Here is a 26,527-nt window from a genome sequence, read left to right as displayed (position 1 = left end):
TGAGTGTGATAAACCATATTAACAAACTGAAAGATAAAAACCATATGATCATCTCAATAGATGCAGAAAGTTTTTGACAAAATTCAACACCCATTTATGATCAAAACTCTCCAAAAAGTGGGCACAGAAGGACCCTACCTAAACATAATCAAAGGCCATATATGACAAACACACACATTCTCCACAGGGAAAAACTAAAAGAATTTCCTCCAAAATCAGGAACAAGACAAGATGTCCATTCTTGCCACTTTTATTCAACAGTTTTGGAACTCTTAGTTACAGCAATCAGAGAAGAAAAAGAAATAAAAGGAATCCATACTGGAAAAGAAGTAAAACTGTCACCATCACAGATGACATGATACTATACATACAAAATCCTAAAGATGCCATCAGAATGCTACTAGCACTCAGTGAATTTGGTAAAGTTGCAGGATACAAAGTCGAAACACAAAACTCTGTTGCAATTCTATATACACTAACAACAAAAGATCAGACAGAGAAATTAAACAATCCTTTACCACTGCATCAAAAAGCATATAGTACCTAAAATAAACCTAAAGAGGCAAAAGACCTCTACTCTGAAAATTGTAAGACACTGATAAAAGAAACCAAAGGTGATACAAACAGATGGAAAGTTATACCATGTTCTTGGACTGGAATAATCAATATTGTCAAAATGACTATACTACCCAAGGCAATTTACAGATTCAATGCAATCTCTATTAAATGACCAATGGCGTTTTTCACAGAACTAGAACAAAAAAAATTTTAATGTATACTGTAACACAAAAGACCCAGAATAGCCAAAGCAATCCTGAGAAAGAAAAAGGAGCTGGATGAATCAGGCTCCCTGATTTGAGACTATCTGACAAACCTACAGTCATCAAAATAGCATGGTACTGGCACAAAACCAGAACCATGGATCCATGTAATACGACAGAAAGTCCAGAGATAAACCCAAACCCTTACTGTCAATTAACCTATGACAAAGGAGGCAACACTATACAATGGAGAAAAGACAATCTCTTCAATAAATAGTGCTGGGAAAACTGGACAGCTACATGTAAAAAAAAAAAAAGAAATAAAACACTCCCTAACATCATACGTGAAAATTAACTCAAAATGGATTAAAGGTCTAAATGTAAGACCAGACACTACAGAACTCTTGGAGGAAAACATAGGCAGAATTCTTTGACATAAATCACAAGACTGTTTTCTATCCACCTTCTAGGGTAATAACAATAATAATAATAATAATAATTGTGTCTAATTAAACTTAAAAGCTTTTGCACAACAATGGAAACCATAAACAAAATTAAATGGAATGGGAAAAAAACATTTACAAAGTATGCCACTCATAAGAGATTAATCTGCAAAATATACAAACAGCTCATGCAGTTCTATATGAAAGAACCAAATAATCCAACCAAAAAACAGGCAGAAGACCTAAACAGACATTTCTCCAAAGAAGACATACAGATGGCCATAAAGCACATGAAAAGATGCTCTACATCACTAATTATCAGAGAAATGCAAATCAAAACCATAATGACGTATCACCTCACACCAGTAAGAATGACCATCATTAAAAAGTCTACAAATAATAAATGCTAGAGAGGGTGTGGAGAAGAGAGAACCCTCCTACACTGTTGGTAGGAATGTAAATTGGCATAACCACTATGGAGAACACTATGGAGGTTCCTTAAAAAACTAAAAATACAACTACCATATGATCCAGTAATCCCACACCTGGGCATTTATCCAGAGAAAACCATAAATCAAAAAGATATAGGCACCCCAATGTTCATTAGAGCATGAGTTACAATACTCAAGGCATGGAAGCAACCTAAATGTCCATCAACAACAGAACAGATAAGAAGATGTGGTACCTATATACAATGGAACACTCGTTGGCCATAAAAAAGAATAAGACAATGCCATTTGAAGCAGCGTGGATGGATCTAGAGATTATCACACCAAGTGAAGTCAGAGAAAGACAACTATCACATGATACCACTTACATGTGGAATCTCGAAAAAAATTATATAAATGAACTTGTTTACAAAACAGAAACAGACTTACAGTTACCAAAGGGGAAACTTGGTAGGCAGGGATAAATTAGGAGTTTGGGATGAACAAAAACACATACTATATATAAAATAGATAATCAAGGACATACTGTCCAGCACAGGGAACTCAATTACTTGTAATAATCTATACGGGAAAAGAATCCAAAATAGATGGATATCCGTGTAACCTAATCACTTTGCTGTACACCTGAAACTAACACAAAATTGTAAATCAACTATACTCCAATATAAAATAAAAATTAAATTTTAAAAAATTTTAAAATAAAAGGATACTAATTTACAATATTAAAACTGAGAAAGAAGAACCGCAAATCTCCTAAAATGGAATCTCATCTTATTCTCAGCAATGAGAATCCAAATTTACACTTTTTGTCACTCTTTATGTCACTTCATGTCACTCTTAATAAATCTAATGCTATCATTTCCTTCATCACTTCCTTCACTAACTTTCAAAATGTTAGTTTTTAAAAACTAAAAATGGCCTGAGATTTTACCCAGTCTTCTCATTTCTAACTATCACTAATACTTAAAATGACAGAAGGTTCATCAAAACACTGCACATGGATATTTACAGCAGCTATATATAACTGCCAAAACTTGGAAGCAACCAAGATTTCTTTCGTAGGCAGATAAAACTGTTCTACATCAGGGCAATGCAATATTATTGCTGATTAAAAAAGAGATGAGTTAGTAAGTCGTGAAAAGGCATGGAGGGAACTTAAGTGCATGTTACTATCAACCTGAAAAGGCAACATTATATATATATATATATATATATATATATATATATATATATATATAAACTCCAACTAGGTGACACTCTGGAAAAGGCAGAACTGTGGAGACAGTAAAAAGATTAGTGACTGCCAAGGTTTAAGAGGGAGGGAGGGATGAACAGGTGGAATAAGGGGTGAAACAACTGTGTATGATATTACAGTGGTGAATAACTGTCATTACATATTTGTCCAAACTCACAGAATGAACACTATCTAGAGTGAACCCTAATGCAAACTATGGGGCTTGGAGGATAGCGATATGTTAATACAGGGTCATCCATTTTAACAAATGTAACCACTGTGGTGCAGGATGCTGACAGCGGGAAAGGCTGTGCATTTTGGGACATAGGGGAACTCTCAGTACTTTGTTCTAGCAATCAGAATCCAACAACACATTAAAAAGATCATACACCATGACCAAGTGGGCTTTATCCCAGGGATGCAAGGATTCTTCAATATCCGCAAATCAATCAATGTAATTCACCACATTAACAAATTGAAAAATAAAAGCCATATGATTATCTCAATAGATGCAGAGAAAGCCTTTGACAAAATTCAACATCCATTTACAATAAAAACTCTCCAGAAAGCAGGAACAGAAGGAACATACCTCAACATAATAAAAGCTATATATGACAAACCCACAACAAACATTATCCTCAATGGTGACAAATTGAAAGCATTTCCCCCAAAGTCAGGAACAAGACAAGGGTGCCCACTTTCACCGCTACTATTCAACATAGTTCTGAAAGTTTTAGCCACAGCAATCAGAGCAAAAAAAGAAATAAAAGGAATCCAAATTGGAAAAGAAGTAAAACTCTCACTGTTTGCAGATGACATGATCCTCTACATAGAAAACCCTAAACACTCCACCAGAAAATTACTAAAGCTAATCAATGAATATAGTAAAGTTGCAGGATATAAAATCAACACACAGAAATCCCTTACATTCCTATACACTAATAATGAGAACATAGACAAAGAAATTAAGGAAACAATTCCATTCACCACTGCAATGAAAAGAATAAAATACTTAGGAATATATATACCTAAAGAAACTAAAGACCTATATATAGAAAACTATAAAACACTGGTGAAAGAAATCAAAGAGGACATTAATAGATGGAGAAATATACCATGTTCATGGATCAGAAGAATCAATACAGTGAAAATGAGTATACTACCCCATAGCAATCTACAGATTCAATGCAATCCCTATCAAGCTACCAGCAGTATTTTTCACAGACCTAGAACAAATAATTTCACAATTTGTATGGAAATACAAAAAACCTCAAATAGCCAAAGCAATCTTGAGAAAGAATGGAACTGGAGGAATCAACCTGCCTGACTTCAGGCTCTACTACAAAGCCACAGCCATCAAAACAGTATGGTACTGGCACAAAGACAGAAATATAGATCAATGGAACAAAATAGAAAGCCCAGAGATAAATCCACACACCTATGGACACCTTATCTTCGACAAAGGAGGCAAGAATATATAGTGGATTAAAGACAATCTCTTTAACAAGTGGTGCTGGGAAAACTGGTCAACCACTTGTAAAAGAATGAAACTAGAACACTTTCTAACACCGCACACAAAAATAAACTCAAAATGGATTAAAGATCTAAATGTAAGACCAGAAACTATAAAACTCCTAGAGGAGAACATAGGCAAAACACTCTCCGACATAAATCACAGCAGGATCCTCTATGATCCACCTCCCAGATTACTGGAAATAAAAGCAAAAATAAACAAATGGGATCTAATTAAAATTAAAAGCTTCTGCACAACAAAGGAAACTATAGGCAAGGTGAAAAGACAGCCTTCGGAATGGGAGAAAATAACAGCAAATGAAGCAACTGACAAACAACTAATCTTAAAAATATACAAGCAACTTATGCAGCTCAATTCCAGAAAAATAAACGACCCAATCAAAAAATGAGCCAAAGAACTAAATAGACATTTCTCCAAAGACATACGGATGGCTAACAAACACATGAAAAGATGCTCAACATCACTCATTATCAGAGAAATGCAAATCAAAACCACAATGAGGTACCATTTCGCACCAGTCAGAATGGCTGCGATCCAAAAGTCTACAAGCAATAAATGCTGGAGAGGGTGTGGAGAAAAGGGAACCCTCTTACACTGTTGGTGGGAATGCAAACTAGCACAGCCACTATGGAGAACAGTATGGAGATTCCTTAGAAAACTAGAAATAGAACTGCCTTATGACCCAGCAATCCCACTGCTGGGCATACACACTGAGGAAACCAGAACTGAAAGAGACACGTGTACCCCAATGTTCATCACAGCACTGTTTATAATAGCCGGGACATGGAAGCAACCTAGATGTCCATCAGCAGACGAATGGATAAGAAAGCTGTGGTACACATACAATATGGAGTATTAGGAGTATTACTCAGCCATTAAAAAGAATACATTTGAATCAGTTCTAATGAGGTGGATGAAACTGGAGCCTATTATACAGAGTGAAGTAAACCAGAAAGAAAAACACCAACACAGCATACTAACACATATATACGGAATTTAGAAAGATGGTATTGATAACCCTGTATGCGAGGCAGCAAAAGAGACACAGATGTATAGAATAGACTTTTGAACTCTGTGGGAGTGGGAGAAGGTAGGATGATTTGGGAGAATGGCACTGAAACATTATACTATCATGTAAGAAACGAATCACCAGTCTAGGTCCGATACAGGATGCTTGGGGCTGGTGCACTGGATGACCCAGAGAGATGATATGGGGAGGGTGGTGGGCGGGAGGTTCAGGATTGAGAACTCATGTACACCTGTGGTGGATTCATGTCAATGTATGGCAAAACCAATACAGTATTGTAAAGTAAAAACATAAAAAATAAAGAGCACCAAATAAATAAATAAATAAAAACATAACCTGAATATTCCTGTATCCATTAAATAAATTCAATCTGTAGCTTAAAAACCTTTCCATGAAAAAAATTCCAGGCCTAGTAGGCTTCACTGGTGAATCCTACCAAACACTTAGAGAAGATATAATACTAATCCTAGGCAAATTTTTCCAGATAATTAAAAAGGAGAGAATACTTCTCAACTAATTCTATGAAACTAGCATTATTCTGATACCAAAACCAGATAAAGACACCACAAGAAAACTACATTACTTACATCCCTCATGGTCACAGTTGCAAAAATGTTAAACATTTTAGCTAATCAAATCTAACATTATACAAGAGGATAATATACCATGACCAAGGGGCATGCCGATTTCACATTTAAAAATGAATCAATGTAATGGACCATATTTTAAAACTTTTAAAAATAATTTAAGTGAAAAAAACTGCATTTGGCAAAATCTGATATACACTACTGAAAAAACAACTCTCAGCAACCTAAGAACAGGCAGGAACTCACTCAATCTGGTAAAGTGTCTATGAAAAATCTACAGAGAACATCACATTGGTAAAAGTATCAATGCTTTCTCCCTAAGATTAGGAACAATACAAAAATGTGCCCCCTTACCATTTCTATTCTACACTGTACTGGAGGTTCTACTCCAGTCAGGGCAATTCAGGTAACAAAAAGACTGGAAAGAAAGAAGCCATTTTCAGATGAGCTCTCATGTGTAGAAAATGCTAGGGAGTTTATCCCCCCCCCAAAAAAAACGTCTACTAGAAATAATAAGTTTAGCAAGGTTGCAGTATACAAAATCAACATACAAAAATCAGCCGAAAAACATGAGCTCCCACATGAGAGATCACACCCACCACATTGTCTATAATCAGAAAGACAAATAAGTTTTGGCAAAGATATGTGGACATGGGATATCTCACATATTGCTGGTGGGACTGTAAAAATGGTATAGCCATTGTGGAAAACAGACTGGCAGTTACTGGTTTTTTTTTGGGGGGGGGTTGTTTTTTTTAATTGAAGGATAATTGCTTTACAGAATTTTGTCGGTTTCTGCCAAACACGAACATGAAGGCAGTTAGTCTTTTGACTCAGCAGTTATATTCCTAGGTACCTAAGAAAACTGAAAATATATGTCCACATAAAAACTTGTACAATGTTTTTGTGCAATGTTCTTGTACAATGTTCATAGCAACATTCTTCATAAAAGCTAAGAAATGGAAACAACCCAAATGTTCATCAACTGATGAATAAACTATATAGTATATCCAGACAACGGAACATCATTCGGCCATAAAAAAATAATGAAGTATGGATACATACAACAGCACGGATGAACGTCAAAAATATCATGCTAGGATTTCCCTGATCGTCCAGCTGTTAAGAATTTGCTTGCCAATCAATACCAGAGACACAGGCTCAATCCTTGGACTGGGAAGATTCCACATGCCATGGGGCAACTAGACACACATGCCCTAGAGCCTAGGCTCTGCAACAACAGAAGCCACTGCAGCTAGAGACAGACCCAGTGCAGCAAGGAAGACCCAGTGCAGCCAAACAATAAATAAGTAAGTAAATTTTAAAATCATGTTAATAAGAAGCCAGACACACCAGAATAAATGGTATGTGATTCTACACATTAGAAATGCCCAGAAGAGGCAAACTCATACACACAAAGTTAAGTGATTGCCAGGGTAGGAGAGAGAGAATTGAGAGTAACTGCTAATGGGTACAGAGTTTCTTTGAGGGGTGATGTAAATGTTCTGGAAACAGATACATGGTTGCACGTATGAAGGTACCAAAAGCCTCTAATTTGTGCAGTGTAAAATGGTTAAGATAGTGAACTTATTAGGCCTCCCTGGTGGCCAGGTTCGATCCCTAGGTCAGGAAGACCCTCTGGAGGAGGGAACAGCAACTCACTCCAGTATTCTTCGGGAATTCCATGGACAGAGGAACCTGGCGGGATACAGTCCATGGGGTCGCAAAGAGTCAAACATGACTGAAATGACTAACACTTTACCTCTTACTCATGTTATTTAAAATTTATCTCAATTTAAAAAGTCTAAAATAATCTACTGCGTTTCTATACATGAACAACATGCAATTTCCGAAAGAAAATTATGAGAACAATTCTGTTCACAATAAGCATCAAAAAAATACTTAAGAAAGTTTACCAAAAGTAGTACAAGATCTGCAATTAAAAACTACAAAATACTGATGAGAGAAATTAAGACATAAATAGATATATCATGTTCATGTATTGGAAGATTCAATACTGTCAGAATAGTAATTCAACACAATCCCTACCAAAATCCTAGGTGGTTTTGTGTGTGTAAATTGACAATGTGTTCCTAAAACTTTTATATAAAAATGCAAAGGACCTAGAAAAGTAAAAACAATTTTGACAGAGTAGCAAAATTAGAAAACATACACTACCTAATTTCAAAACATTTTACAAAGCTATAGTAATTAAAACAGGACAGACATGAAATAAGAAGACAATCCAGAAATAAGCCCACCTATTTGTGGTCAGTTGAATTTTTACAAAATTACCAAGTTAATTCAATAGAGAAAGAGCATTCTTCTCAATAAATGATGCTGGAACAATTAGATATCCACAAGCAAGATAGGGAAAAAAGGGAATGAGACACAGAAAGGAAAAAAAAAAAAAAACTCACCCTAACTTCACATCGTATATAAAAATTAAAATGGGCCAGAGGGCTTTCCCAGTAGCTCAGTGGTAAAGAATCTGCCTGCCAATGCAGGAGACATGGGTTCAATCCCTGGTCCAGGAATCTCACAGGCTATGGAGCAACTAAGCACATGTGCCACATATACTGGGCCTTGTGCTCTGCCTAAGATGCCACTGCAATGAGAAGCCTGCACACTGCAACTAGAGAGCAGCTCTGGCTCACCACAACTAGAGAAAAGCCCATGCAGCAACGGAGACCCAGCACAGCCAAAAGATAAATACAATTATTTTTAGGAAATGTAAGATCTTAAATGCAGTGATGGTGATTGCAGCCATGAAATTAAAAGAAGCTTACTCCTTGGAAGGAAAGTTATGACCAACCTAGACAGTATATTCAAAAGCAGAGGCATTACTTTCCCAACAAAGGTCCTTCTAGTCAAGGCTATGGTTTTTCCAGTGGTAATGTAGGGATGTGAGAGTTGGACTATAAAGAAAGCTGATGGGGAACACGTGTACACCCGTGGCAGATTCATGCTGATCTATGGCAAAACCAATACGATATTGTAAAGTAATTATCCTCCAATTAAAATAAATAAATTTATATTAAAAAACTGAATAATAAAAATCATATAGCCATCTCAATAGATGCAGAAAAGCTTTTGACACATTCAACAGATATTTACGATAAAAGCTCTCAATAAAGTGCAATTAAAGGGGACAAACCTCAACATAATAATAGTTTTGTCTGACAAACCCACAGCCAATATATGATGCTCAATGGTGAAAAGAAAAAAGTATTTCCTCTATATCAGGAATAAAATGAGGCTGCCCACTCTTGCTAATTTATTCAACATAGTAATGGAAGTCTAAGTCAGAGCAATCAGGCAAGATAAAAAAAAAAAAGAAAGCTGAGCGTACAAGAATTGATGCATTTGAACTGTGGTGTTGGAGAAGACTCTTGAGAGTCCCTTGGACTGCAAGGAGATCCCACCAGTCCATCCTAAAGGAGATCAGTCCTGGGTGTTCATTGGAAGGACTGATGTTGAAGCTGAAACTCCAATACTTTGGCCATCTGATGCGAACAGCTGACTCACTAGAAAAGACCCTGATGCTGGGAGGGAGTGGGGGCAGGAGGAGAAGGAGACAACAGAGGATGAGATGGCTGGAGGGCATCGCCGACTCAATGGACCTGAGTTTGGGTAAACTCCGGGAGTTGGTGATGGGCAGGGAAGCCTGGTTTGCTGCGATTCATGGGGTTGCAGAGTCGGAAACAATTGAGCAACTGAACTGAACTGAAGATCTAAATGTTTACAACTTCTAGATAAAAACACAGGAGAAAATCTTTGTGGTCCTGGGTTTGGAAAAAATTTCTGAGCTATGTCACCAAAAAAACATGTGATAAAAGAAAAACTGATAGCGAGACTTCAACAAAATATAAAACTTTTCAAAAAACATCACTAAGAAAATGAAAAGACAAGCCACAGACTGGGAGAAATATTTTCAAATCACATATCTGATCACATATATGAATCCAATATATAAAGAGCATGACTGAATAATAAGAACACAGGCAACCAAATTTTAAAATGGGTAAAATAGGTTAAGAGATATTTTACCAAGAAGATATATAAATGACCAATAAGGACACAGATGTTTAATGCTGTTAATCATTAGGGAAATACAATGAGATACCACTACTTATCCTCTAGAATAGCTACAATTAAGAAGAATGATAGTTTAAGAGTTGGTGAGAATGCAAAGAAATTAGAACTCTCATACCATGCTATTGGGAAAAAAGAATACAGTCACCACTACAGAAACCTGTTTTGCAGTTTCTTCAAAAGATAAACATACATAAACCACAAGACACAAGCAATTTCACTCCTAGGTACCTATCCAGGACAAATTTTTAAATTTATCTGCACAAAGACTTGATGTTTTTAAAAAGACAAAAGAATGTTCCTAACAGCGTCATTTTTAATAGCAAAAAACTGGAATCATTCAAATCCCCAAAGATCACAAAAGGTGGTGTTTTCATATAACAGAATAAAACTTAACAATAAAAACGAACTACTGATATAAGCCACAACATGGATGACCCTCAAAAATATTACACTAAGTCAAAGAAAGTGTTAGTCACTCAGTCGCGCCTGACTCTTTCAGACCCATGTACTGCAGCCCACCAGGCTCCTCAGTCCATGAAATTCTCCAGGTAAGAATACTGGAGAATTCTTCTCCAAAGAATCTTCCCAACCCAGGAATCAAACCCCAGTCTCCTGCACTGCAGGCAGATTCTTTACTGTCTGAGTCACAATGCTTGGATGACATCACCAACTCAATGGACATGAATTTGAGCATACTCGATGAGATAGTGAAGGACAGGGAAGCCTGGCATGCTGCAGTCCACGAGGTGGCACAGAATTGAACACAACTGAACAGATCAAAGAAAACAGATAAAGACAAAATATTGAATAATCTGATTTATACGAAATTCTAAAGAAAGGCAAAACTAGACAGAAAGCAGGTCCATGGTTGCTGGGGGTAGGACTGCAAACAGACACAGAACTTATGGGGATGATAAAACTGATGGTTTCACAACTGTATGTATTTACTACAACTCAAACTGTACAGTTCAATTATACAATTACAGTGGGTAAATTCACTGGGTATTATTAATAACTTGATAAAAAGTTGTTTAGAAGTAAACTACTCACCATTGTAGCCTTCGAGAACAGAATCAATAATAGGTCTGGCAGTTAAGTTATAAACATCTAGTTGTTTACTCTCTGGTCCAAAAACAGTATCAAAAGTAAATGTCTTTGGAGGTTCATTGGAAGAATCAGTCTTATGTACAGTGATAGTTCCCCTCATCTCATCCACACTGACAGCCTGTTTGTAGCACATTGATTTCTCTCTCTCATTGAGGGGCCGGCACCTAACAACCACCTTCACATTATCGCAGCTTTCCGGCTTCTCTGATTTATTGATCTGGTGGAGAAAATATTTACAAATAACGAAAAGAACATTTACTTTTACCTTCAACAGATTAAATTTATAACCTGAAAAGGCTACTTTGCCACCTCAGTGCCTTGCACACATTAAACATTCCATAATATTTGTTAAATTTAATTAAAGATCTTACAGATATATAGAAAAAGTTACTAAAAAGGTATAAAAATAGTTTCTTTTATAATACAAATAAGGGAAGAGGTAATTTAATTTACATTTATAGTTAATGTTATTCAGGCAGAAAATCAGAACGTGTAAGAGACTTGTCTTTCTGCACAAAGTCCCTGACTTCCTCTGAGTTTCCTGCCTATAGAAGAACAAATGTGAATGTGGTTAATAACTTTAATCAAGAATCCAGTAGTAGGTCCTCTGTGCCCTCTCAGACTTTCAACTTTCTTTTCTACAATGCATTAGTTTAAAAAAAAGAAATTAATCAAACACTATATCCACATATGGTCTACTTTTTCTATATTAGTGAAAGACAGAAAAACAGCCTAATGGCAGAGAAAAAAATGTCTTGGAAAAATTTTTTAATGACTCTACCCTCATGAACATTTGTACATGTAAAGTTTCAAACTTTGAAATTCTATGATTAAGCATCTACTAAAATTCAATCCAATTATTAAATATAATCCAATTACTATCCAGTTTAACAGTTAAGTTGAATAGATACTAAATTCCTACTCTTTCAGATACTCTTCTAAGCATCAGAGAAACAAGCATGAGCCACTGTCATTCACAAGGAATAGATGATATCAATTCAACACACTTCTTTCCATCTCTACTTTCACCACCTTATTCCAGGTTATTATCTTGTCCCGAATTATAAGAAACTCCTAACTGTACTGCTGGGCTTCCCTGGTGGCTCAGCGATAAACAATCTGCCTGGCAATTCAGGAGTCTCAGGTTCGATCCCTGGGTTGGGAAGATCCCCTGGAGAAGAAAATGACAACCCACTCCAGTATTCCTGCCTGGGAAATCCCAAGGTCAGAGGAGCCTGGGAGGCTCCAGTCCATTGGGTGGCAAAGAGTTGGACATGACTTAGCAACTAAACACCACCACCAACTGTATTGCTGCATCTAATTAGGTTCCGATATGGTCTGTTCTCTACCTGGCAGTCAGTTTCAACAAATCTAATTAAGTCACTCCCCTACTCAGAAATCTACAATAGTTTCCCACAGATTTTAGGATAAAAGTCAAAATCCTTACAGTGGTCTGTAAGATCTGGTTCTGGCCCATGTCCACTTCTCCAGCTTTATTTCACAAGTTACTGTGCTTGGCTTTCTTAGTCACAGCCACATTGGCTTTCTTTTGGGCCTTTTCTTGTCTTTATGCTTCCTCTCACCACACTCCTTTCCAGGTGCTGTTTCTTATGCCTAAAACATACTCCACCCTCTTCAATTACTTTGCAGAGCTCAGCTCAACAGCTCCTTCACCTGGGAAGACTTCCCTGACTACAGTTGACCTAATATAGGTCCTGACAGCACCATTCTTTCTTCTGCACTGGTTACAATTTTACTTTTTTTTTTTTTTTTTTGGCTTCTTATTTTATTAGTCTGTGTCTGTATCTAACTGGGAAGTTCCAAACAGGTACTCAGTCAAGGGACTAAATTTGGCCCACAAATGTCTTTTGTTTGGCTCCTATTATCTAAAAATCTTTTAAGTCAGTTGCTAAAATTTAAAAATTAGAAATCTCATTAAAATAACAATCTCTAGATTTTCTGAAAAACAAATAGATATCTGACATTTGTAAGCCAGCATTCCTACATGGCAACATTTAAACAATTCACCAGAGTCTACTTCTATCTATTGTACGCCACTGATCCACTTCACCTAGTTAAGCATCCTATCACTACGTGTGGTTTTCACCTCTGCCCTACAGGGCAAGCTTTTCTCTTCCCAAGTTCAAGAACATGGCTGGTTTGGCTCAATATTGTATCTCCAGTGCCTAGTATGTAGTTGTTGTTTAGTAGCTAAGTCGTGACCCCATGGACTGTAGCCCGCCAGACTCCTTCGTCCATGCGATTTTCCAGGCAAGAATACAGGAGTGGGCTGTCGTTTGCTTCTGTAGGGGAACTTCCCCAACCAGGGACCAAACCAGCTTCTCCTGTATTACCAGGGGGATTCTTTACCACTGAGCCAGCAGTGTGGCTGGTGCCCAGTAATAAATTGTTGAATAAATTGATAATTAAATAGAAAGCAACGAGGAACAAATATTAAGCATTTAATGCTAAAAGTCAAGCACTGTCCTTCAAGCCTCCTGCGTATTATCTTATTTCATCCTGATACCCCCATGAGGAAAAGTTTAATTATGCAGGAAAGAAGAACCCAGAAAGATAAATTACCCAGGGCCTCGCAATCGGCCACTTCTCAGGTGTTCTCCATGACCCTATAATGGACTTACGACGCCTGCTTATTAAGTGAACGATAATAACCTGTGAAATTCTACATGACGAACATACGACCATCCACCACTCACCCCCTCACGTAAATAACCGGCCACAGTTGGAGGGTTCCCCATGACTGGACTTACGACGCCCCCTTATTAAGTCACACGATAATAATCTGTGAAATCCTACAAGACAAGCATACCATCACCCACCACTCACCCGCCTCACACACAAAGACACCTACGGATTACATTCTGCATTGTCAGCTAGGGCGCCACGAGAGGAATGACAGCTCGAGTCAGGAGCCTGGAGTAGGGGCAGACAACCCGTGCTCTGCTGCCTTCCAGAGCCCGGCTCCGCGACGCAGAGCCCCACCGGGCATCCAAGAGCCAACCCTCCGCGGCCGCTCCTAGACGCCCTACCCGGAGAACAGGGCTGGGAGCGAGCGCGCATCCTCCGGCACAGCGCCTTTATGTCAAGCACCCCAGGCCTTTCTGGGTGCAGCAGCGACCAAGGTGGCAAGGGCTGCTCCGGGCCCCTCCCGGGGTCGGGTGGACCCCCACATGCCCGGGCCCAACCGCCTGGCTCCCACACCGCTTGGCCCGCGCGGCCCGGCCCGGCCCGGCCCCGCCCCGCCCCACCCGGGCCGCCTGCCTGCTCCGCGCCTCCATGGTAACGGCCGCGCTACCCGGCCAGGCCGCAGAGATGAGGAGGAGCCCCAGCGGCCGAGTGACTCTCCTTACCGGCATTGCGGCTTCCTCCCGTGCCCCGCGGACGTCCCCGCCCGGGGTGCAGTCCAGCGACGCCGGCTTCGCGGGAGAGGCGGATCAGACACTCCTGAAACACCGCCTCGGCGCACCCAAGACTGCGGCTCCTCTGGCGAGAGCTCGCTGTGCGCAGGCGCACTCCGGGCTCGCCCCGCCCCATCCCCGGGCACGAGGCTTCCTCCGCCACTTGGACTACGCCTGCGCCAGAACTTTCCGAGACCGTCTCCTAGGAAGCCAGGCTGAGGCTGCGCTTGCGCAATGCTGCCATTCCACTGCCGGTGGAAATCTGACCGGATTTGGAGGTGGGATATCTGGCTACTACGGTTGGGGAAGAAGAGGCACAACGCCGCCCATCTTCTAGCGCTTGCTATGTTCTAAATATTATAAACAACGATAGCAATTGTACATTGTGTTTCCTCAGAAGAGCCACTTTACATATGTTATTGTGCTTGATTGCCAACTTGATTATGACCTGTCTCACCATTAGCTGAGGAACTTTGTCAGTATTCTCACAGTTACCTCCAGAGCCTAGAATAGAAGCTGGCACAAGGTGGATTTTCAATAAATATTTGTGAAAGAAAGAATGACCTATCTGAACCACTCCCCTGAACACCGCTCTGCTTGGACGTGCAATAATTTCAAGTTTATTATGTCCAAAATTGAACCGTTGATTCCCACTTCCTATCGCCTACTAGTACCTACGCCACACCTGTTAAATATAAAATAAACAATTTTAAAAGTCCATCACAATAATGTAAGCTGGATGCTGACAATTGATCAGGTTAAATCACAGTCTTTTTCTCTCATACTTAATATCCAATCTTTCTACAGAACTAGAACTAGTTGTCTCTGTCTCAGAAGTAGAACCAGAATCTGACCACTTTGAGCACCACCATCTCTCGCCTGCATTACTAAACAGCTCAGAACTAGTTTCCTTGCAGTGCATCCTTGCCCATCCTAGTCTACTTTCAACACAAGAGGCAGAGTGCTGGTGTTAAAATGAGTCAGATACTGTTGATAGCTCAACGGTAAAGAATCTGCCTTTCCATACAGGAGATGGAGGTTCTGTCCCTGGGTGGGAAAGATCTCCTGGAGAAGGAAATGGCAACCTACTCCAGTAGTCTTGCCTGGGAAATTCCATGGATAGAAGGGCCTGGCGGCTACAGTGGGTGGGGTTGCAAAAAGTCTGACACGGCTTAGCAACTAAAACAACGCTGCCTTCATTCATAACCTGCCAGTGATTTCTCATCTCCCAGCATAAAAGTCACAGGCTCAGATCATAGTCCTTGGTTCCTGCAATCTTCCCTCTTACTCATCATTGCAAGCTATCCCTCTCGCACCAGCTGCACTTGGCCTCCTTGACTCATCTGACCTTGCAGTCATGGTTTCATGATAGAATACAAGGCCTTTTATGCTTGCAGTAGGAGCTAATAAAATAGTGTCAGCATACTGTTCTAAGTGCTTCAATTCCTTTTAAATTATTAATTTAATTCACATAAAAACTTTTTGAAATAGGTACCATTAGTCATTTTAATAGAAAATAGAAGGAACTATTTCACAGATTTAAAAAACTGAGGCATAGAGCCATTAAGTAACTTGTCCAAGGTCATGCATATGGGCAGCGACAAAGCCCAGATCCAAAGCCAGGCCCTGCCTAGAAAGCTCCTCGCTAAATATTGCCTGACTCCCTCATTGCCTTCAGAATATCTTTGTTCACATATCACCTCCTTAGTGAAGCCTACCAATGATCTCTCTACTTAAAATGCCAACCTTCAGATATTTTCCCAGTGGTCCAGTGGTTAGGACTCTGCTATCCAATGCAGGGGATGCAGGTTCCATCCCTGGTCAGGGAACTAAGATCCCACATGCCACAGGGTATGGCCAAAAACTAAAACAGAAAACAAAATTCCAATCTTCAGTCCCAGCCTTGTTATCTTCCCTCCCTACTTTATATAGTACTTATCACTCTCTGATATATGATAGATACAATATATATCTGCTTTATGAAGATTCACCAATTTATGCAATTCAATGATTCTTACTGTATACAGAGCTGTGTGACCATAACCACATTGAGTTTAAACATTTTCATCACACCCAAAAGAAACACAGCTATCACTCCCCCTTTCCCCTTGCAACATCCCAGCCCTAGGCAACCACTAATCTTTCTGTATCTATAGATTTGCCTATTTTGGATTTATCATATAAATGGAATTATATAATATGTAACCTTTTGTGAAATGATGTCTATCACTTAGAATAATATTTTCAACCATCATCCCTATTGTAAAACATAACAATAATCCTTTACTTTTTATGGCTAAATAATGTTCTATTGTATGAATATACCACATTTTTATCTATTTATCAATTGATGAACATTTGGGTTGTCTCTACTTTTTGGTACTATGGATAATAAGTTTTTGTGAACATGTTTCATTTCTCTTGGATATATGCTACAAGTGGAATTGATGGATCATTTAGTAACTCTAATGTTTAACATTTTGAGGAACTATCAAGTCGTTTTCCAAAGTGGCTGCACCACCAGCAATGTAAGAGGATTTCCATTCCCACCAGCAGTGTATGAGGTTTACAATTTTCTCTACATCCTCACCACCACCTGCTGTTGTCTTGAATTGCTTATTATGGCCATCCTGCTGATGTAAAATAGCATCACTTTGTAGTTTCTATTTGTAATTCCTTGATGATTAGTAATGTTGGACATGATTTCACATACTCTTTGACCATCTGAATATCTTCTTCAGAGAAATGTCTAATCAATTCTTTGCCCTTTTCATTATTAAGTTGTAAGAATTCCTTATATATTCTAAATACACGTCTTTTCAGATATATGATATACATGTGCTTTCTCCTATTATGTGTGTTGTCTTTTGAATCACTAGATGCTGCTCTTTGAAGCACGAAAGTTTTAAATTTTGATCAAGTCCAAACTTTTCTTTTGTTATTTTCTTGTATATTTGGTGCAAATCTAAGAAACCACTTCCTAACTCAAGACATGAAGATGTTCTTTTTTAACAGTTTTCTAGTTTTAGCTCTTACATTAAGATCTATGATCTATTTTGAGTTATTTTTGTATATGATATGTTATTGGGATCCAGTTTCATTCTTCTGCATGTGAATATTCATCTGTCCTATCACCATTTGCTGAAAAGAGTGTTGTTTCCCCCACTGAATTATTGTAGCAACCTGGGCAAATAACAACTTGTCATAAATATGAGGGTTGATTTCCAGAGCCTCAATTCAATTCCATGGATCTATATGTCCATCCAGTACTATATTGTCTTGATTACCATAGGCTTGTAGTAAGTTTTGAAATTAGATACTACAAAGCCTATATGTCTGCTTTTTCAAGGTAGTTTTGGTCATTCTGAATTCCTTGGTTGTTCATAGGAATTTTTTAAATACATTGTTAGTTTAGATCTATGATCTATTTTCAGTAATTTTTGTATATAATATGATATAGGGATCAAAAAGACAGCTAGAAACTTATAGGGATTATATTGAATTTATAGACAGTTCTGGAAGTATTGCTATTTAATAATTTAAATCTTCCAGCTCATAAACATGGAATGTCTCTCCATTTATTTAGATCTTCTTTAATTTTTTTCAGTAATGTTCTGTAGTTTTCTATAGCATACACACATATTCCCCAAGGGTAACTACTATCTTGACTCTAACATTATAGATCTATTCTTTATGCTTTTTATAAATGAAATCATACAGTATGAATTCTTTTTTATCTGTCTTCCAACATTCAATATCATGTTTCTAAGTAAGATTCTTCCTTACAATGTGGTATGCTAAGCTACGTGACTTCAGTCGTCTCCAACTCTGTGCGACCCCATAGATGGCAGCCCACCAGGCTCCCCCGTCCCTGGGATTCTCTAGGCAAGAATACTGCAGTGGGTTGCCATTTCCTTCTCCAATGCATGAAAGTGAAAAGTCAAAGTGAAGTCGCTCAGTCATGTCCAAATCTTAGCGACCCTGTGGACTGCAGCCTACCAGGCTCCCCTGTCCTTGGGATTTTCCAGGCAAGAGTACTGGAGTGGGGAGCCATTGCCTTCTCCACAATGTGGTATGCTGCTAAGTCACTTCAGTCGTGTCCGACTCTGTGCCATCCCATAGACCACAGGCCACCAGGCTCCCCCGTCCCTGGGATTCTCCAAGCAAGAACACTGGAGTGGGTTGCCATTTCCTTCTCCAATGCATGAAAGTGAAAAGTGAAAGTCAAGTCGCTCAGTCCTATCCGACTCTTAGCGACCCCATGGACTGCAGCCTCCCAGGCTCCTCCGCCCATGGGATTTTCCAGGCAAGAGTACTGGAGTGGGGTGCCATTGCCTTCTCCCCCACAATGTGGTATAGTATCCCCTATATCGTGTGACTATACCACAATTTGTTTATCCCATTCAACTATTGATGGACATTTGGGTTGTATCCAGTTTAGGGCTATTACAAATAGTGCTTCTATGAACAATGTACGTTCACATATGCATTTCTGTTGGACATATATCTAGGAGTGGAATTGCTGGGATTTTCATATATTCTACGCAAGCTTTTCTCTTTGCTGACTAGACTATAAGTTCCACCTCTCTTCTATTCACTGTTATGTTCCAGCGCCTAACACATTGCAGCCTTCAATAGATAACCTCCAGGGCGGCTTGCTCACCAGCCGCCCCACCCCGGCTGGGGACTCTGCGCCTGGGGCTTTAGGTGCGGAAGAGGGGCTCAGTGGGTGGGCGTGGGGTGGAGTAAGAGTAGAGAGGATCCTTCACCCACCTGCGCGCTCTCCCTCCCGCCGCGTCCCAGGCCCGCGCCCCTCACCTCGGGAACAAAGGGCCGGGAGGAGTGGGCCCCCGCGCGCCAGGGCAGTCCCAGGGTCAGGGGTGAGGGGTGGGCCAGCTGAGCCCGCTCCGCCCCGCCCCGCCTCGTGGCCTCCCCAGCTGCAAGTCACTGACGCTGGGGTAGAAAACGCCGAGCTAAGCCGGGACCCAGACCCAGGATCTGACGCATCCATGGCTTCCGGAGGGCAGCATGCGCCGCAGAATTCGGCCTCGGAGGTTAGATCCTCCCGGTGTCCAGGTAAGAGTTCAGACGAAAGTCTAGGCGAAATGGCCCTTCGCTGTCCTCTCCCCCCGCGGCCGTGGAACGTCTCTCTCTCCGCGGCAATCCGGAAAAGTTTCTCGGAGGCGTGCCTGCGCGATGCTCTGCGGCTCCCCGCGCCCTCGTGGACCAGATCGGTGCGGGGGGGAATGCGGGCTCGGCCAGCTGCAGGCCCCGACCCCGCCGCAGCTCGGGGGCCGCCGCCCGCACCATCTACGCAGCCCCCAGTCCCCAGCCCGCCCAGGCTCATGCAGAAAACCTGGGGAGGCTTCCCGGACCAGCGCCGGCTGCTCGCCTACCTGACGCAGGCCCAGGGCCGCGAGGCGCGTCTGTGGCGGGGTGGCCAACTCCAGGTACCGGTACCCACGCGGGGCCCTCCGGGAAGCACGGTCATCCCCCTCCCTCACGCGCGCACGGGACGAGCCCGGGTTCCACGTGCACCCGCGACCAGGTGAGCCGCACCCTGGAGCCTGCACCTTCCCCAGGTGCGTCCCTCTCACTCCCCAGCTTATCTCACTGAAACGGTGCTTCACTAGAGGGCTTTGGAAGAGGGCTTGTTTGAGTCGGGGAATTCAGCTGAAGACCCAAAATACGGGAGCAGGAAGGAGAGGGTCTGAATGGGGGAACAACAGGACAAAGAGAGACACTTTTACGTGACCGCTATTTAGGGTGAAGGGGCTTCTTACAACCCCTCTGGTCCAGCCACTGATGGACTGAGACCAACGACCTTCTCTGCTCTCCCCCACCTCCTCCTTCCAGCAGGCGGAGATTTGCGAAGCCTTCAGGGAAGTTGTGTTGTGGCTCCTGAGCGTTGAGAACATCTTTGACTTCTCTCAGACCACTTTTAACCTGGCTCTCACTATCTTCAGCCGCCTTATAGTTTCAGTAAAGGTAGGAGAGTTGTGAGGGATGGTGGCAGATGGGTGGTGGGTGTGGAAACTGACCTTTGTTTCCTGTTGCTACCCGACAAGGGAGCCACCCCAGGTGCTCAAACCCAACGTTATAAATTAAGTCAATGGCTCCAAGAATAGAACTTGAATTGGAAAATCCTACCACCTTACCTGTCTGGCTCAGTGTTGTGTGGCCATCAGTGGTTAGCCTGAGGCCAGCAGGGGGCTGTGTGTTCCCGAGATGATGCTGTAGTTCCCATCTCCAGTCCGTCTTCTAACAAAGAGCTATTCACTAGTCATCTGTGGTTCTGAAACCAGGAGGTTTTCACTGGTCACATCTAAAAATGGGGCTAAATTCCTTGCAAATAAATACAATGTCTTTTTTAAAAATTAAAAAAACTAGATTTCTTAAAAACAACAGAAAACCCACAGATGCTTTATGATTAGTCTCTGACACTCATATTCTCAAATGTGTCTCTTCCATACGGCAGATAAAAAAGCATTTACTCCATTGTGTCACAATTACTTCCTTGAGACTTGCTACAAAAGTTAATGAAGAAGAGGAGGTATGCATCCCTGGAAGCTGATTAAGGGCTGCTTTTGAAGTTTAGGGGTGTATAACATTGGAAACTCAAGTTTCCTGAAAGGTCTGTGGTCTTGGGAATGGGCATTTTGGAAAAGTCACACCTCCCAGGATCTCTGCTGTCCCTTCCTTGGGCTTGTCAGACGCTGGTGGTGGTGGTTTAGTCGCTCAGTCCTGTCCGACTCTTGCGACCCCATGGACTATAGCCTGCCACACTCCTCTGTCTGTGGAATTTCCTAGGCAAGGATACTGGAGTGGATTGCCATTTCCTTCTCCAGATCTTTCCAACACAGGGATCAAACCTAGGCTCCCTGAAGGATTCTTTACCCATCTGAGCCATGGGAATTCTGGTACCCCACAAATGGGAAAATAGAACAGCTGAATTGTCCTGGTCCAGCAAACCCAGAAGCCTGACCTCCTGGCAGATATATCTTGCCTCATTGATTGATGGAAGATGCCACCTCCCACTAAGCAGAGGAAAGTGGCCTCCCAGACCATATGGCCTAATAGCTATCCCCCAGAAACTACATCTAAGAAAGCTGCTTGAGACTTAAGGACTTGCCTGTGTCAAAGAAACTGGTCTTCAGGGAGTCTGGGACCCTCTTCTGGGAGGGGCAGGAGGGCCACGAGCAGTGGGTGGAAGAGAAGCCCCCGTAAGTGCTTCAGGCTTGCTTGAATTTCTCCATTTCACTATGGCTTCTGTTCAGAAGATCCTCTCCCAGTATCCTTCCCAAACCTCCCTTCCTACTTCCCTCCCTCCAACCTCTCCCTCTTTGTGGAACCACTGCCATTTATACAAGGTCCCCTTAGCTGATCTCAAGGTCCAAGGGGCCAGAAAAAGGCATGGTGTGTCCAGTTCCAAACCTGCAATAAAAACTATTTTAACCCTGTTTGTTAGAATGTAATGTGTGCCCTGCAAAGATGCTTTTGTCCAAATAAGAACCAAGTAAATAACCCTTAAAAGAACTATTTCTAGAGGTTATATAATACTTTGTTTTTCTAAAAGAGTAGGACCAAGTCTTCAGTGCACTTGGTACTTGAATGTTTACTCATAGACAAGCCTTATAATTTCTCTGGGGAAAAGTCATAGCCTCCAATAAAGGCTGAAAGGAATGTGTTTGCAGCTATGGTGTTACCTGGTTCTGGGAGGTTTTATCAGTGAGTCTGTCTGATGCAGACCAGGAAACTCAAAGGCCTACTTCTATGACTTAACAATCATGGTAGTGATTGGAACCAGGAATGGGTAGAGTCCACAGCTGGGAAGCTTTGGGTGAGTTCTTACAGGTCAATGTGGGAGACGGCACAGTCGCAGCCTCCCAAAGCACCTTTGGGTAGGAGTTGCCGTGCAGTTGGGGATCGAGAGCTGCTCGCAGCATTTACTACGCACTGTCACAACTACCTGGGGACTTGACAGATAGCCAAGATCTGGTTTGGTTTTTCTTTCAGAAGCGTTTTCTGTGGTGGGTCACTGGAAGACAGCTCTCCTGGGGTCATGGATGCCCAGTCCCCAGCAATAAGAAAACAAAAGCTACTATGACATAGTGTAGGGCTTTGGCCTCTTTTATTTTCTTTTTACAGTTAATTCCACGCATAAAAGACTTCATAAAGCATTACGGCTCTGGCTATTCCCCGAATGAGCTCCTCAGGATGGAGCTGGCTATTCTGGACAAACTGCACTGGGACCTCTACATCGGGACGCCGCTGGACTTTCTGTCCATAGTAAGTACGAGGAACTTCCAGAGCCTACCCTGGACTCATTGTGCCTTTGGAACAGCTGTTCACAATATAGGACGGCAAAGCACACGTCCTTACACACGCAGCACAGTGACGTGACCCACAAGGCTCACGACATAACGGCAGAGTGAAATATTATCTTACATCCAACACGGTCCCGCCAGACTCCCGCTTCTAAAGGACATTAACTTTACAAAGATATTTAGACGGCACTATTATGGTGAGCTTCTCTCTTAAATACACACTGCAAAAATATTTAACTTTCCATTCTATGAATACTGTACATAAAAATCTGTCTGCTTTTGCTGCACTTTACACACATTCACTTAGCTGTCTTTTATTCACCTACACACAATCCTTACTGAGGCTTTAGACCGTATTGATCTGGCACTTAAAAATGTCATGTTAGTTTGTATTTGTTTTAGTTAGAGAATGATGGTCATCCTTAAGGATAGGATTCTGTTAGTAAGGCAAAATTATGTAATATGGAAATGTCATGGGGTTTTGGTCTGTTATGAAGTGTGACGATTAAATCACGAAGGGCTGTACCATTATAAAAACTGACCAGTGTGGCCAAGCATTTCTTCTCATGTCGAGCACATATAAGTAACTTCTCTGCTACCTTAATCTTGAACTGTATGCTTCTGTTTTTCAGAACTGAAACACTGTCAAGTGGGTACTTTAGGCTCTTAATGACCATGTCACAAAGCAGACTGTCTTTTTCTCACCAGGGTTGAAGCATAGCTTGGCCGCACAGTGGGTATTAAGCCTCAATCCCCTTCTGGGGCCATGGATGGGATCGAAAAGGGTTGGGCAACATTTAATGTTCCCTGATGAAAATGTAAATTGTTTTTTGCACTTTTGGTCATTGATCTGTGAAAAGTATGGGGTTTTCTGTTCTAACATAAAAACCACGGTCTCCAGTTCCACGCCCTGGTGGTCCTGGGCTGGCCCCACGTGAAGGAGCTGATGCCTCAGAGGAATCCTTCCCTCCACGTCGCGTCCCTGACCAGGCAGCTGCAGCACTGTATGGCGGGCCACCAGCTGCTGCAGTTCAAGGGCTCCACACTGGCCTTGGTCATCATCACCTTAGAGCTGGAGAGGCTCATGCCCGACTGCTGCACTCCTACACCTGATCTGCTGAAGAAAGCACAGGTAGACATCAACTTTGCCCCACACCAGGCTCTGTTTCGCCCCTTCAGCTGACGCACTCTGCCCCCAAAAGAGCACCTGTGGCCCCTTCTCGGCCCTTGTGGGCTCCAGGAGATACTCTGGCTGTGATGACTCTGAAGAGGCTTCCTAAGGGCTAGGCTTTCCACACATGGCATATCCTCTGGACTTGAGTATTAGGTACACGTTCCCTTCACCACAATGGGCTTCTCTGACACTGAGCGAAGCTGTATCTCAGTGGCAGCCCTAGTAGTCAAGAGGATGTGGGGACATGTTGAGCTCAGGAGGAAACAATGCTGAGCTTAACACTGGGGAGTGTAAATTTCAGACCCTTTACCCTTTATATGGTACCAGGCACCAGGGTACTATGAGGTAGGTACGGGGAGGTCAGAATCACTCAGGACGGACAGCATAACATGGAATGCAGTTAGAAAAATGACAGTTTTTACTGAGGTTGAAGATGGGTGTCCCTGAGATGGTGGGGTTAATGTTCTCAAGTTGGGTGGTTGGAACTTCCTGGAATTGCTCCATGCTGACATTCTGGCACTCAGTTGCTCATTGTTTAGAATTTTTAAATGGTTCTGCCTCAAGGATGACCACTCCGTTTTAATTACAGGTTGGTATTGGGCAGTGGAACCGCTGCAGAGAACTTGTAAAGGAGCAACTGGCAAGCCTTTAGTCACCCTCCTGCACGGACACTTTCTGGCTCGCCTGCCAGCGTCTGTGCCCTACCCCCAGAGCCCTTTACAGCATAATGGCAAATCTGGACTTAGACTCCTCTATATTCTAGGCTTTATGGATCCTATAACAAGAGAGCAAGGCCTTGAAACAGCAACTGAGAAAAGACTCCTGATTCTTCAGGAAAAAAACAAAAACAACAAGGGGGCAAAAAGACAGGTCAGGGTCCCTAAAGGGAAAGGTAGTCTGATAAATCAAACTCAGACTCCTGCCTCTCTCGCAAACCTGGGCCTGAAACCAGGGAGAGGGAATACGTGCTCATAGTGCAGCTTGCTTTTCCTTCCTCATCAAGGGCTGTATCAGCCTATAAGATAGCTGGACGATGAGGTCAGAGGCAGGCCTTGCTCAGGGCAGAAGGGCCAGGCTGGTGCTGACAGACAAGTTTCTGCTGCTCCACCTGCCAGAACTGGCCGGGTCTTTCCAGCTTCCCAGGCCTGTACCAAGAGCATGTGAAGGCTTCAAGTCCCAGGTACTCTGCTGGCCTTTGCAGAAACGGGATTTACCCCGACTTGCCCAGCATCTAAGTCTTTTCTTTGTAAGAACTCGATAAATGTGCTTTATTTCATACACAGTAACCAGAGCAAGCTGTAGGCATATTTCTACTTGGTTACTTAGTTTACAGGCTTAACTAGAGGAATTTTTATGTTTAGAAAATGACACTTCGAGGTGATCCTTGTGTTGGGAAGGCACAGCTCCCCGAGTTTTGGTTGAGATGAGCAGGTCCTGAGGCTGAGCTCCCAGTACTGCAAGGAGGAGGGAGAGACCACTAGCATGGCTGTGAGGGAGAAGCCAGCTGCCCCTGGGAAGCAGTGATACTATGGAGCCATTCTCTAGGCAGCGGAGTCCAGCTGACAGTGATGCCAGCTGGGACTGTGGAAGCAGCGCTGGGGATGTGAATGGCTGAGCCACACATTTAGAGGTCATCTGTGAAGTCCCTCCACAGTGAACAGTTTTCTGTAAATGTTCAAATACACTTCCTTTCAGTCCTTTCTGTGTCTTATTTTACATGTACTTGATACCATGCCGGAGAAGGCAATGGCACCCCACTCCAGTACTCTTGCCTGGAAAATCCCATGGATGGAGGAGCCTGGTAGCCTGGTGGGCTGCAGTCCATGGGGTCGCTAAAAGTCGGACACGACTGAGCGACTTCACTTTCACTTTTCACTTTCATGCATTGGAGAAGGAAATGGCAACCCACTCCAGTGTTCTTGCCTGGAGAATCCCAGGGACGGGGGAGCCTAGTGGGCTGCCGTATATGGGGTCGCACAGAGTTGGACACAACTGAAGTGACTTAGCAGTAGCAGCAGCAACAGCAGCAGCAGATACCATGCATTGAGATTTGACAGAGTCAAACACACATGAAATGCAATCTCTCAAACCCTATCAGTAACTGTCCTCTGCTGCTGCTGCTGCTAAGTCACTTCAGTCGTGTCCGACTCTGTGTGACCCCATAGACAGAAGCCCACCAGGCTCCCCCATCCCTGGGATTCTCCAGGCAAGAACACTGTCCTCTAGCCCAGCACAAATGAACGTGCTGGGGGGCAGCCTGCTGCTCATGGCCTCAGCTTCCTCTGCCTCCTTTCTTCCACTGTGAGCAGCACTGTCATTGGTGGAACAGAGGCTAATCCTGAGGGCCCACGCCTACTCAGGCTATTT

General features: G+C 42.2%; 2 protein-coding genes across 2 annotated transcripts in view; one reads left to right on the top strand and one right to left on the bottom strand.

Moving 5' to 3' along the window:
* Window positions 1-15,531, bottom strand: part of KIF3A (kinesin family member 3A) — an 80,208-nt gene extending 64,677 nt beyond the window's left edge. Inside the window, exons 1-4 of the mRNA XM_068981022.1 lie at window positions 15,514-15,531; window positions 14,728-14,907; window positions 14,612-14,677; window positions 11,184-11,457 (exon numbers count right to left, since the gene is read on the bottom strand). Of these exons, the coding sequence (XP_068837123.1) occupies window positions 11,184-11,457; window positions 14,612-14,677; window positions 14,728-14,907; window positions 15,514-15,531 (538 nt within the window). The remainder of the gene's footprint in view (window positions 1-11,183; window positions 11,458-14,611; window positions 14,678-14,727; window positions 14,908-15,513) is intronic.
* Window positions 15,532-19,668: 4,137 nt separating this feature from the next.
* On the top strand, window positions 19,669-24,812 carry CCNI2 (cyclin I family member 2). Its single transcript, XM_068980529.1, has 6 exons — window positions 19,669-20,109; window positions 20,516-20,647; window positions 21,138-21,212; window positions 22,808-22,948; window positions 23,888-24,118; window positions 24,750-24,812. The coding sequence occupies exons 1-6, from the start codon at window positions 19,669-19,671 to the stop codon at window positions 24,810-24,812; spliced, it is 1,083 nt and encodes a 360-aa protein (XP_068836630.1).
* The last annotated feature ends 1,715 nt before the right edge of the window (window positions 24,813-26,527 follow it).

This window comes from Capricornis sumatraensis, chromosome 9 (genome assembly GCF_032405125.1).
Source record: "Capricornis sumatraensis isolate serow.1 chromosome 9, serow.2, whole genome shotgun sequence".
Classification (NCBI taxonomy): Eukaryota; Metazoa; Chordata; class Mammalia; order Artiodactyla; family Bovidae; genus Capricornis; species Capricornis sumatraensis.
Note: the sequence above shows the minus strand (reverse complement) of the source record. Positions and strands in the feature narration are given on the sequence as shown.

Excerpts from the sequence above, each read along its gene's own strand:
- CCNI2 (XM_068980529.1), top strand. The coding sequence starts at position 19,669 with ATGGCTTCCGGAGGGCAGCATGCGCCGCAGAATTCGGCCTCGGAGGTT. Across the intron at positions 20,110-20,515 it reads GGCGGGGTGGCCAACTCCAG|CAGGCGGAGATTTGCGAAGC; the intron begins GTACCGGTACCC and ends TCCTCCTTCCAG. Across the intron at positions 20,648-21,137 it reads GCCTTATAGTTTCAGTAAAG|ATAAAAAAGCATTTACTCCA; the intron begins GTAGGAGAGTTG and ends TCCATACGGCAG.